This window comes from Xyrauchen texanus, chromosome 7 (genome assembly GCF_025860055.1).
Source record: "Xyrauchen texanus isolate HMW12.3.18 chromosome 7, RBS_HiC_50CHRs, whole genome shotgun sequence".
NCBI lineage: Eukaryota > Metazoa > Chordata > Actinopteri > Cypriniformes > Catostomidae > Xyrauchen > Xyrauchen texanus.
The window spans coordinates 15,153,707-15,167,883 of NC_068282.1; the positions used below are offsets into that span (position 1 = coordinate 15,153,707).

Below are 14,177 nucleotides of genomic sequence, written 5' to 3' on the forward strand. Positions count from 1 at the left end.
AGTAACAAAAAACCTAAATCTAATCCTGTGCAAGCTGATTAGAAATCTAATGTGACAGTGGCCACCATAGATACTCTCACCCTGATCATCTGAGCGACGTAGCTTTCAGGGCCTGTGTATTCAGTGGAGTCTTTGACCCGCACTAGTACAATGAAGAACAGGTAGTGCCACAAGTTGTGCTCTTCTTTAATGTGCTCCTCAAACGTCACTGTTTTATTATCAAACTTATCTCTCTCCAAACCTGGGTGTACAGAAAAATTGGACCTAAATTATACAGTATATTTCCCGACTACATGCATAAGCATGTGCATGTATGTGTATGTGTGTTATAGCTGATTTGCCTGCTGATCATTTAATTAAAGAGAAACATGTTCTCATAGAGGGTGTGCTCTCTCACCACAGATGAAGCATGTGGTCTTTAAGATCTCCTCTTTCCTCTGCTTCTCACTTCTTAGGTCAGCAAATGTGTCAATAATGACACCAAAGATCAGATTCAACACAATGATTATCACCAGAAAGAAGAACAGCAGGTCATATACAACCCGTGCAGCAAACAGATGCTCCTGTGCACACAAACACAAGTTGTCTATGAGTTTGATGGTTTTTAAAGCATGTTAATTGGCTTTGAAGTCATCTATGTATATGCTAGAGTGCTTCTCAAAGTACACAAAAGTAACTTAGTTAGCAATACAGTTATTATATATAATATTAGCACTATAGCTAATATTACACACACTATAATATTTACTGTGTGCAAAATAGACCAGAGATATTGATGACTCCTACCCCTTAACTATAAATAACACGCTACACTGACTAGCAATAGCAAGGTAGCAAACACGGTTTTGCTGTACAGTAATGTAAACAAAATGAGGATGGCTATTTAAAATTATAAACCAATTGTTAAACCAGTTCAAAATGAAGCATTATTATGTAATTATTGTGTGTGTACCTCTTTAGACGGCTTACGCAAAACATCTCCAACTCCACCACCACTCCTGAGACCGTGACTCAGTACAGTAATCATACACATCCATAGAGAATCACATGCTCGCTCTACATCATCTATACAAACAAAAACACAACACACAATTTAATGGCTAACATTTTCAGTCAATAATCATATTTCACTCAAGAATAACTGATGATGCGCACCGCTGAAAAAAAAATTTCCTTACTAAGTATTTAGACTTGTTTTCCAATAAAAATTGTGTTAAATACGTCATACTTAAATTCTTCATTCAAAGTGGAAACAAGTTAACTTTTTTTTTTGCATATAGTTTTAGATTTTTTTTATTAAGCATAAACCTGAAAAAGTGTTTATGAAAACATTTTGAAATATTTTTGGGTTAGATTTCTCTGACAATAAAACATAATATCTTGTGCCATTTTGCTTCTCAAGTAAATGTATGTTGTTTTAAGTATGTTTAGATATTTATACTAGAAACCAAGACAAAAATACTAGGAATAATGTTTTGCAAGGATCATTTAATAGAGATCATGCAGTATACTATTTAAATGCTAAGATGAATACCACTGCTCACCCCCCTCATCTTCCACAGGCAAACAGGACCCATTTTTGATGCTGCAGACTCCCTCAGACAGGAAACCAGAGGCCAGATTAACTCCCTCCTCTATGTCACATACACAAACACAATAGAAAAGATTTACAAACAAAGCAGTATTAATCTTACTTTATAATTTTCTTTGGTATGTGTGTATGTATGTATGTTACCCAGTGTGTTGTTGTAGATTCTGTTCACCTCCAGGATAAAATCATCTTTAAAGAACATATATCCCACAATAGAGAAGAGGTAGACCAGAATGAGACCCAAGACAGCTGTCAGCACGATAGAGCGGCCGTTTCGAGTCACACTCTTGATTACATTCAACAGAGTCTCCTCCCTGTTCACCAGGTCAAACAGCTACACACACACGCACACACAATGTACTGTTACTATTGTAATTAAAATCTATTATTAAATTTAGTAATGAATTAACTGGTTTCATTGTCAATGTATATTTACAGTAAATTCCTAGTTAATGTTCAACATTCAAGCAAATGTTGATTAAATGTTTTGCCATGTATTCCTATCTTCTATTTATATATATTAGTGTAACATTGAAAATTTCATCAGTACTATTAACTAATAAAACAGACATACCAGTAGACTGTAAAAAAAGACATGTCCAAAAAGGCCCAGAGTGCAGATGAGAAGATAAAGCAGATGAAAAAGGAACTCTCTGTCCATCACCATCACCCGGTAACCACGAGTGAATGTCCCCCGGTTACCCACAAAACTCAGCATGAAAACTATCTTATTACACACCTGTACAGAACAGAACAGGGATAGAGTCAAGTCAAGCCTTCAATTATGTGTGTGTGTATGTTTGTATATGTGTGTGTGTATTCTTACATTAAAAGCTCCTAGCAGTGTAAGCATATGTTGCAGCCCCACTGAGAATCCCAGCTGCAGAACAGTGGCGATGACCAGAACTCTAATTGCGTTAGGCCTTGGTGACATCAACACAAACCCCAATGAGCCCAACAGACACACCCACAGTAAGAGAGAAAGAGATGGATCAAGTGGACCTGAAACAGACACACACACACACACACACACACACACACACACACACACACACACACACGTGAGGTACAGTACACACACATATACACACACACACATATATATATATATATATATATATATATATATATATATATATATATATATATTTACACACATATACACATGCTGGTGGTCAAAATTTTGGAATAATGTACAGATTTTGCTGTTCCGTAAGGAAATTAGTAATTGAATTCACCAAAGTGGCATTCAAGTGATCACAAATTACAGTCAGGATATTACTGATGTAAAAAACAGCACCATCACTATTTGAAAAAAGTAATTTTTTATAAAAACTAGACAGGCCCCATTTACAGTAGCCATCACTCCAACTCCTTATCCTTGAGTAATCATGCTAAATTGCTAATTTGGTACTAGAAAACCACTTGACATTATATCAAGCACAGCTGAAAGCTATTTGGTTAATTAAATGAAGCTAAACATTGTCTTTGTATTGTTTTTGCGTTGCCACATTATGCAACAGACTGGCATGTCTTCATGTCAATATTAGGTAAAAACTGTCAAAAAAGAAACCGCTTTCTCTAGAAACTCATCAGTCAATCATTGTTTTGAGGAATGAATGCTATACAAAGATTTCATACAAAGGTGTACACTACAGTCTTCAAAGACAAAGAACAACTGCTTTAATAAGGACAGAAAAAGATGTGGAAGGTCCAGATGTTCAACTAAACAAGAGGAAAAGTACATCAAAGTCTCTAGTTTGAGAAACAGACGCCTCACATGTCCTCAGCTGACAGCTTCATTGAATTCTACCTGCTCAACACCAGTTTCATGTACACCAGTAAAGAGAAGACTCGGGGGTGCAGACCTTATGGAAAGAATTGCAAAGAAAAAGCCACTTTTGAAAGAGAAAAACAAAAAGAAAAGGTTAGAGTGGGCAAAGAAACAGATAATTGGAAAATAGAGTTATGGATCTGTACCCCATTGAGCTTTTTTGGGATCAGCTAGACTGTAAGGTGCGTGAGAAGTGCCCGACTAGACAGCCACATCTGGACAAATTGACAGCTAGAATGCTAAGGATCTGCAAAGCTGTCATTGTTGCACATGGATGATTTTTTGATGATAATTCTTTGAAGTAGTTTAGGTAATAGTAATGTTTCACGTTATTAATGTCCTACATTGTGATCAGTTGAATGCCACTTTGGTGAAAAAAGTACCAATTTCTTTCCATAAGAGCTAAATCTGTACATTATTCCAAACATTTGGCCACCTGTGTTTATATAAATACAGTTAAAGTCAGAAGTTTTCATACACCTTATTCAAATATAGTCCAGACATTTAATCGTAGAAAACATTAACTGTCTTAGGTCAGTTAGGATCACTACATTATTTTAAGGATGTGACATGTCAGAATAATTTTAGAGAGAATTATTTATTTCACCTTTTATTTTTTTCATCACATTCCCAGTGGGTAAGTAGTTTACATACACTTTGTTGGTATTTAGTAGCATTGCCTTTAAATTGTTTAACATGGGTCAAACATTTTGGGTGGCTTTCCACAAGCTTCTCACAATAAGTTGCTGAAAATTTGGCCCATACCTCCAGACAGAACTGGTGTAACTGTGTCAGGTTTGTAGACCTCCTTGCTCGCACATTTTTTTCAGTTCTGCCCGCAAATTTTCGGATTGAGTTCTGGGCTTTGTGATGGCAACACCAATACCTTGACTTCTTTGTCCTTAAGCCATTTTGTCACAACTTTGGAGTTATGCTTGGGGTCATTGTCCATTTGGAAGACCCATTTGTTACTGAGCAACTGAGGAAATGTACTTCCTCATGTTGCCATCTATTTTGTGAAGTGTACCAGTTCCTCCTGCAGCAAAGTACCCCCACCTCACGATACTGACACCCACAATGGTTCACGATTGGGATGGTGTTCTTCGGCTTGCAAGCCTCACCCTTTTTCCTTCAAACATAACAATGGTCATTAAGGCCAAAAAGTTCAATTTTTGTTTTATCAGACCAGAGGAAATATCTCCAAAAAGTAAGAGCTTTGTCCCCATGTGATCTTACAAACTGTAGTCTGGCTTTTTATGGTGGTTTTGGAGCAGTGGCTTCTTACTTGCAGAGCAGCCTTTCAGGTTATATTGAATATATATATATAGCACTTGTTTTACTGTGGATATAGATATTTGTCAACCTGTTTCCTCCAGCATCTTCACAAGATCCTTTGCTGTTGTTCTGGGATTGATTTGCATTTTTCGCACCAAACTATGTTCATCCCTAGGAGACAGAATGCGTCTCCTTCCTGAGCGGTACGATGGCTGTGTTGTCCCATGGTGTTTATACTTGCGTACTATTGTTTGTACAGATGAACGTGGTACCTTTAGGCATTTGGAAATTGCTCCCAAGGATGAACCAGAATTGTGGAGGTCCACAATTTTTGTTTCTGAGGTCTTGGCTGATTTCTTTTGATTTTACCATGATGTCAAGCAAAGAGGCACTGAGTTTGAAGGTAGCCCTTAAAATACATCCACAGGTAAACCTCCAATTGACTCCAATTAGCCTATAAGAAGCTAATTGGCTAATTGCATAATGGCTTGACAAAATTGTTTGGAATTTGTCATTAAAGGCACAGTTAACTTAGTGTATGTAAACTTCTGACCCACTGGAATTGTGACATAGTCAATTCAAATTGAAACAGTCTATCTTTAAACAACTGTTAGGTAAATTACGTGTGTCATGCCCAAAGTAGACGACTTGCCAAAACTATAGATTGTGAATATGAAATCTGTGGAGTGGTTAAAAATGTTTTTTAACGACTTCAGCCTTAGTGTGTGTAAACGTCTGACTTCAAATATACATACACAGGTCAGTGATATGTGCTTATGTGGGTTGAATATTTAAGGTATTATAGAGAGGCACTCACTGTCGCTTACTCCATCCAGAGGGTAGAAGAACGCCACCAGCAGATTAATGAGTACAGCCAGGTTAAAAGACACATTACTCCAGAACGACATGTTCCGACTACACCAGTACAGAACTGGCTGAGCTAAAACCAAAGATAGAAATTGAGATTTATTGATTAATATAAGAAAAATTGGGTAACTGACAAATCAAATTTGCATGATTTGTTTTATGATTTTACATCCCATTGTTAGGATAAAAATGATATATATATATATATATATATATATATATATATATATATATATATATATATATATATATATAGTAACGTGTAAGGCACGTAAGGTAACACTGTAATGGGTCACCATTTCTTTTAAGCTTTTCACAATTTTTTGCAGTTCGTTTAAATAGTACTGTGGTGTTTTTAACTTTGTTAGAATTAGTAACAATTAACAAAAACTTTACACCAACAATTATTGGGTAATATTGGGTAATGTTTTATTTTGTACAAATACTATACTTTTATTTTTAATAATAAAAATTTTATAATTCAACTAGTTAATCCAGTTTGAACTAACATGAACAATGACCATAAATATATTTATTAAATAAATACTATATAAATAAATAAATAATATAAATACTGTAAAAAAAAAAAAAAATATGTCATTGTTAATTCACTGTCATGACAACTACTGTATTTCCTATTGTTAATAAATAGAACCTTATTGTATAGAGTTACCAATGATCTTTTAAAATTCAAAATATTCTATGTAGTATATCAATTAATATAAGGTGGAAGGGCTGGGTATTAATACAGATTTCCTGATTCGATAAGATTCTGATTCACAAGCTCTCGATTCGATTCTTTATTGATTCATATGGGTATGGGTAATGCTTTTAATTACACAAGGGACCTTACGAAGATATTAATTTGATTAATTATATATTTTTAGTTTTTCATCATTTTGATCACATTTTAGGGGGGAACATACTGCGGAAAATACGCACAGGGGGAATTATCCGTGATGGCCAAACCCTGTGGAGCACCAATTCCAGTAGAGTAGAGAGTAGTTAGTACCTGTAATGGGTCTGGAATTCCTCCGCTGAATTTGCGGACCAGAGGGCTAGGGAGGAAAGACATCCAGGGAGGGCGATTTTAGTGGACTCACCTCAGTGCAAGCGGTACACCCGGTCAGTTGTCCCGTGTTAACGAGCTCTACATGCTCGGGCCTTACAAAACACAGGACGAAACCGACTCGAGAATCTCGCAAAGATATTTGGTGTCGACCAGCCCGATGCTCTACAGATGTCTGCTAGAGAGGTGCCGTTGGCCAGTGCCCACGAGGATGCCACACTTCTTGAAGAGTGTGCTCGAACCCGCAAGGGGACCGGCAAGGTCTGGGTCTGATAGGTCAATGTGATGGCGTCGACTACCCAGTGGGCAAGCCTCTGTTTGGATACAGCATTCCCTTTCTGCTGTCCGCCAATGCAAACAAAGAGCTGCTCAGAGAGTCTAAAGCGCTGTGTGCGGTCCAAATATGTAAGTGAAGCACGTACCGGACACAGCAACAATAAGGCTGGGTCTGCTTCCTCCCGGGCAGCGCTTGCAGGTTCACTACCTGGTCCCTGAAAGGGGTTATAGGAACCTTGGGCACATAGCCCGGTCGAGGTCTTAGGATGACATGAGCATCTGCCGGACCGAAATCCAGGCAAGTGTCGCTGACAGAGAATGCTTGCAGGTCGTACTTTCCTAGGGACCGTCAACCGCATCATGGTGGGCTTTACTAGAGGTGTTGGTAAACATATACCTTTAAGGTGGAGGGGGACAGCCGCCCCTCCAGCTTTCCCTGTAGGAATGAGAGCAATGACCCGACTGCGCACCTCTGCGGGTCTTCAGATCGGGAAGAACACCAATGTGCAACAGGCGCCACTTTAGGGCATAAAGCTGCCTGGTGGAGGGAGCTCTCGCTTGGTTGATAGTGTCTACGACAGCTGGTGGTAGACCACTCAGATCTTCCGCATCCTGTCCAGGGGCCAAATGTGGAGGTTCCAGAGGTCTGGGCATGCATGCCAGAGGGTGCCCCATCCCTGAGAAAGATGGTCTTTCCTCAAGGGGATTTGCCAAGGAGGTGCTGTCACGAGGAGCGTGAGAACCAAGTCCGGGTGGGCCAATAAGGTGCCACTAGAGTGACTTGTTCCCCGTCCTCCCTGACCTTGCACAGCACCTGTGCATGTAGGCTCACTGGGTGACACTGGGTACTTGCGCAGCCCCCGGGCCAACTGTGTGCCAACGCATCTGTCCTGAGTGGACTTGCCTCCGACCTGAGGGAGTACCAGAGCGGGCAATGTGAGTCTACCTGTGCTTTGCCATAACTGTCAAAGAGCAGCTGGACAACCTGGGGGTGGAGCCTCCACTCTGTCACGACAGCATGTCCGCTGTCAAGTTCAAATCAAACTTTTACTCTCAACACACAGTGAAAGGATGCTGAACTTCTTCAACAATATACTACTCAATCACTGGTGAGGGAAATTTTTACATTTACCAGCCAGTGGCTAATCACAGACATTTTTATTGGCATAACAAGTAAAATTTGGTCTCATATGCAAGTGATGTACTCGAGTTGTGCATGTAGTTAAAGAATGTTCCAGGTTCAATACAAGTTAAGCTCAATACGCGGACAAAAACACATAGTCACTGAAATACCTCTTAGTTTTTTCTGCCACCTCATCTCGTTGAAGAGGTCATCTGCGTGCAGGAAGAAGTCATTTATCTTACTACCCTGTTCGTCTCTCTCTGTTCCGTAGTACACACGCAGTTTGGACTCGTTTGTCAGAAAAGAGCAGATATTTGGTACAGGAAACACTATCTGCTCCATAGTGCGATCCTGACGGACTATCTGAATGAATGCACATACACATACATGAAGTCACACATGCAAATTAACAGCATACACGAATCAAGACCAATTCTGAAGTGTGTTTTTCTTAGTGATATAATAGTGTATTTTACTGCCTTTGAACCAACAAATGTATAAATATGAGAAACATTTGTGCATGCTTGATTATGTTACCTCTATCTGTGAGGTGTGTTTAGTGTAATACTCCAGGGCCTGTTCCTCTCCACCTGGTTTTAGTAGTATTTGCAACTCTTTATTGTGACGGGATAGCTGAAATTACAAAAGTCAAATCAAATCACACTACTGATCTGCCCTTTGCTCAGATGAAGAGAGATGCTAGTTTTTATTGTTTGACTGTTAGAACTAGCCACAGAATGATTAAATGTATTGAATGTACACATGTACATGGGAGTTTGTGTGTTTGGTGCGTAAAAGTATTTACCTGATGTGCAAGTATATAGATATTGTGTCCAACATTGCGAGGTGATGCAGCATGGTCCTCTCCGTTCTCCTGCTCCTCCTCCTCAAACTCTGTCTCCCCCTGTTGGTAGGCCATTTTCATCACCTCTACCTACAAGAACACACACACACACACACACACACACACACACACAAACACACAATACACTTAAGGCCTAAGTATACTTTGAGAACTCACACAATACACTTAAGGCCTAAGCATACTTCGAGAACACACACAAATAAAACACACTTAAGGCCTAAGTATACTTTGATTGTCCGTGTTGCTGATCACTCCACACGAAGTATGTGTGATGTAAATTTCATCATCAACACAGTCCACGATTACCGTCCTCGCATGAGCCAGATTTTCTTGACACAAGGACATTCCACAGCTGTGCTCATTGTCTGCGCATGCACCTGGCATTAACTGTACTAACAGATTATCACATAACAGTCGTAGTGCGCATGCGTAAAATGCTGTTGTATTCGCTCGTGGTCAAAAGAGAATACTTTGAAAGGCAATGGGGAACGAAGAAGTCATGCAAATATTGTATTCGAAGAATGTTGATGATTGTAGCTTATTGTCTATCTATACAGACTTGATGAAGAAGAAAAAGAGATTACAAGGAATAGACTGAAGGATAGACTACAATATTAACATACCAGCTCTTTTGGTCTCATGTTGTACAGGATTCTTTCTGCGTTCTCGCTGTCATGACGACTCTCCATGATGGCCAGCAGTAGTTTAGATGCATTATTCTGAAAGTAGAGAACAAATAATTTTACATACTTTATAAAGTAATACTTAACTACCTACTGCTTGCACACTTATTGCATGTTAGAATAACAAAAGTCGCTTTTCACACTACGCCTTGGCCAGGTTAAGACCACTTTTAACAAATTTCACTTTTGTAATTAAGAAATAATACTCCAGGGCTTTTACAGCTCTCACCCCAAATTGCAGTGCCAAATGATATGGCACTGCAATGTGAATTACTAACCCAGGAAAGTATGAACAATGTGAAATATGGAACAAGCTAACCAAAAATTACACCAATCCAGGGTTAAAAATAGACAATGTATCAACAATGTCAAGCTTGAAAAGCCCAGTTGAAAGTTAGATATATTTCTTTCTTGGAATTTGAGACCAAAATGTTGTAAAGTACCTTTAGTTCCAGAACTAGGTCCATTCTTTTCCTTCCCAGTGGATTAATATCATTCAAAATCAAAGCAATGATGATGTCAATGCCATTTGACTCATGAGTGGCAATGCAATTCTGCAAAAAGATGTGCAAACATATTAAACATCATTAAATTTAGGAAATATGTTTATGAATAAAGGAAAGGCTATGCGGCAAAAGATAGAAAGAGAAAGGCAAGTATGATGTGTTCATGTTTGTTTACATGCCTGATTATCATGGCAGGGTCCTTGACAGTATTCAGTGAGGCTCTCTACAGTCTGATTAATAAGAGCCACATTATGCTGGTTGATATAGAGGCCCAACAGCCCCAAACCTCCTGTTGTGCTGCCACAGATACAGTCCAGGAACTGCAGGGTCTCACACACCAAGTTATAGTTGTTCTTGTTGTTTTGACAGCGCAGAAAATTCTGTAATAAAGAAAAGTAGCATACATGGTATGTCTAACCTCACCAAACTAGCCCAAAATATGCACTTGCCAAGAGGTCATTAGTTTACAGCTCGTACCAGGCCCTTAACACTTAAAACAAGATCCTGTGACCTGACTGGACTGGTACTGTTAAGTTTAAGACCAATCCTGACCCAAACCTGAAATTGTATATAGACTCAGATGCTCAGATTCATGTGCGTAAAATAAATTTAATTCAAATTAAAATGTAAAATATTTATGAGAATTGTCAATCAATTAATTACAGACAAATTACAGTTTGTTGGGTCCTGTCTGGCTTGGAACAGATAGCAGTAGATATCAACTGATATTGTTGATGATTGATACCGATATTGCTTATTTTCTGTTGAAGTGTTCGACAACCGATATGCATAACTGATTTAAATTATTGTTTTATTTCTGCTTTTAGAAACAATAATAACAATATAATTCGCCACAAGCCTCTGAAGGTAAACAGTTACATTTTAAATTTCAAACAATCTGCTTTTCATTTAATATTGCACATAGTTAGTTTAACCTTTTTTTAACCTGTTTTACTGGCAATATACACATGTTCAAAACTCAACTGAATGTAACTTGAAATCATAAACTTGAAACGCAAATGTAAAAAGTAACACATTGTGGAGCGGAGGGGGGCGGGGCCGGGTCGGAATATCGCGCGCCCGGTCCCTAATCGGCCTGATGAGGCGCGCGAGGGATAAAGGCGGCCGGTGACGATTGTTCGAGAGAGAGAGAATTACGGGCATGTCCGTCATGTGTGTTTGTTTATATGGTTTTGGTTTGAGTTTTCATTAAATTATTATTTATGTTGACAAGCCGGTTCTCGCCTCCTTCTTGCTCATCCTTTAACTGTTTTACACACATCTTTGTTTTAACTGTATCTGTCAACCCAAGAGTAAAGAACCGCAAACCGATTAAATGGAAAAATTTTAATATTGGTTAAAAATATTGGTTACATTTATTTTTCTGTATAGGACAGCAGGTCTAGCCTGGTAATGAAAATAAAAAGAGAGCTAAATGTGACTGATGGACAGGTAGGCGATCACACACACCTGCAGGTCTCGATTGTGGTTCTCACACAGCAGCTGTAGAAATCGCAGGATTGGTTGCATAATGAGAATGACAGGGCTCATTTCTCCCTGCTCCGTCCCATTATCTCCACCCCCCTTGTCTCCATCTACAGTGCTGTAAGCTTCCTCAGGATCAGCATCTCGTCGATATGAACCAAAGGCCTTCTTAGTCACAGCAGATGCTTCTAACAGCTGCTCTCGAGCATCATCTGTCACCATGATACCTGAATCCTTTCCTGTAAAGGTAAGGACATCATGCACGTGTCACTTTTTTTAGTCCAAATGTATCAATTTATTTTAAAAAAAGAAAAAGAAAAAAAGCAATTCATATAGACTTTTATACACCTCTTAGATGTGGGTCATGTTTTAAATTTCTGACTACATCCAGAAGTCTAAAAATTATCAGATAATTTGACCTTTTGATGGCATGGCATGGCAAGGTTAGTAGGTTCTAATGATGGGCAAACTGTGTAACCCCAAGAGACAAATATAGCTGAAAGCAGTGATGACGGTCCATTTCCATCCATTGCCTTTCGGAAAACATTTGGTTACGTAAACAAGTAAGACACCATGTCTTACATTCTGCTCAGACAAAATGCTTAACAACTTGAGTGTGGCAAATATAATAAATGTGTAATTATTGCAAGTGTGAACCCTTGAACAGTCCAAAAAATTATTTTGTTATTTGACTTGTGGCTATGAAAATATCATGCAAGATATCAAGAATCCCTTACCTTATTACATTTGCCAAAAGTCTGAGTAATTTTTATGTGACAGGAGTGAATATTAGAGGGGTTGTTCTATTTGAAGTGTCACATCTATTGATGCCAGCAGGAGGTTCTTTGACCATGACTCACCATATCCACATTCATGACATAAGCATGATTAAACATATTATACTTATCATTAATATTAAAATACACATTAGCCACAAATCATACGCCACAAATCCAGACTGAGTACAATACCATGTAACACTAACAGGGCAACACTATTTAAATATCACATACACTTTGATTATTCTGCCCTGCAAAAGCAAAAGACCTTAACTCACTAGAGTGTGAAACTGAGAAAAATGACTTTAAAGTTTCTGTTTTGTCCAGACAAAAGTATTATAGGTAGGACTCCCAAAATTTCACAACTAGTTGCTATACAGAAGAAATGTTTGTATGCAAAAAATCTTGAGCTCAAAATTGACCTTTGACCCTTGTTTGGCAGTTAATGTACTCTGCCTTTGTATCATGTGCCAAAAATCAGGAGTCATGCAAAGGCAAAAGGCCGTAACTGACATATAATCAATATTTACTTGCTGTTCACCATACTTACATCCATTATAAGAACACCTAACCAAGGTCTAGTCATCATGGTATTTGTTTTAAATTATATAGAAGACCTTTGGTTGTTCCTATTTAGTGCTATAATGATCAGGATAGTGCGGCAACACTAACACAGTTAAACAGTATATCAGATAAGTTACTTTGCAGTACAGTATATACAGTATGGATAAATACAATACATATTTTCACAATAAAGATAATTTAATTATAATTGAATACAAAGGTATATGTATTTAAATGCAAGATATAGAGTAATAATTAATTAAACATTGGACCAATACATTAGAGATTAGAGACTGCTCATTCCAAGTTTTTTACTGCTCCAAATAAAATCTTACTCAAAGCTAATTTTTGAGATATCAACCTAAAATTTGGAACACAACTTGTCCATAGGTATATATGACAAAGCATTCTTGAAATACAACCATTTAAGTTTGGATAGTGATTTTCATGTCTATGCGAAAAAAGGGGGAGGGGTGACAGTTAAAGGGTTATACTTTGAAGTCCAAACTGCTCAAGATGCTCAGTCAACGAACTTGACTTGGATTACTACTTTTTAATTCTGAGATAATATAGACAGAGTATACCGAAAAAAAGTTGGAATTACTTTTACTATTTAGGTTAGCCTACTTTGTACGGACATTAGCGATAACTAGCTGTAAAATCTGACGTGAACACCTGCAAGAAGGAAATATGGCTCAAACACGTATGGATTGTTGTGGATACAGCAGATGACGTGCATTGCTATGGATTATATCTTCTATGGATTATATCGGATTGCATGGAAAGGTAGGATGCCTCTGTATTTAATATTTGGTTTTCAGCATCTGATGTGAGGCGAGTGTCAGCGTCAACGTTAGCGCTAATTTACGTGACACCGATTAAATTTAGCAAGCTCCGGGCTGTCACTGATATTGACAGATCTGAACCATCGCCCTATCACATTGCTATCACGGAGTAATAATACAAACAAGCAGTCGGCAGTCTACACTTTATTTCAAAGATGTGTCGTGTGTATGTTACGCGGTTTGGTGACAATAAAAGAGCGGTAATCTTTGACAGTATGACAAAGCCAGAGTACAGTAACATCACAGCGGAACCGTAACATCTCTCTTGATGCCAGGCGAAACAAAGTCAGAACACCTTAACTCAACTTAAGCGTGCCGGAACAAAGGCTAAGAGCCGTAACAACTGTTACGGCATTCTGCTGTGGTTTCTCGTATGGTTTTGGATGTTACGGTTGTCATAGCCCTTTAATTTCTC

The 14,177-nt window shown here is 38.4% G+C and overlaps 1 protein-coding gene across 2 annotated transcripts in view; it reads right to left on the bottom strand.

Moving 5' to 3' along the window:
- Positions 1-14,177, bottom strand: part of itpr1a (inositol 1,4,5-trisphosphate receptor, type 1a) — an 82,351-nt gene that overhangs the window by 2,980 nt on the left and 65,194 nt on the right. For both annotated transcript variants that reach the window (XM_052129989.1, XM_052129988.1), the window contains 15 exons: positions 11,560-11,813; positions 10,269-10,469; positions 10,027-10,137; positions 9,524-9,619; positions 8,841-8,969; positions 8,573-8,668; positions 8,206-8,398; positions 5,518-5,640; positions 2,418-2,593; positions 2,166-2,330; positions 1,736-1,925; positions 1,545-1,634; positions 953-1,065; positions 398-563; positions 81-241 (listed from right to left, as the gene is read on the bottom strand). In XM_052129989.1, the coding sequence (XP_051985949.1) occupies positions 81-241; positions 398-563; positions 953-1,065; positions 1,545-1,634; positions 1,736-1,925; positions 2,166-2,330; positions 2,418-2,593; positions 5,518-5,640; positions 8,206-8,398; positions 8,573-8,668; positions 8,841-8,969; positions 9,524-9,619; positions 10,027-10,137; positions 10,269-10,469; positions 11,560-11,813 (2,264 nt within the window). The remainder of the gene's footprint in view (positions 1-80; positions 242-397; positions 564-952; positions 1,066-1,544; positions 1,635-1,735; positions 1,926-2,165; positions 2,331-2,417; positions 2,594-5,517; positions 5,641-8,205; positions 8,399-8,572; positions 8,669-8,840; positions 8,970-9,523; positions 9,620-10,026; positions 10,138-10,268; positions 10,470-11,559; positions 11,814-14,177) is intronic.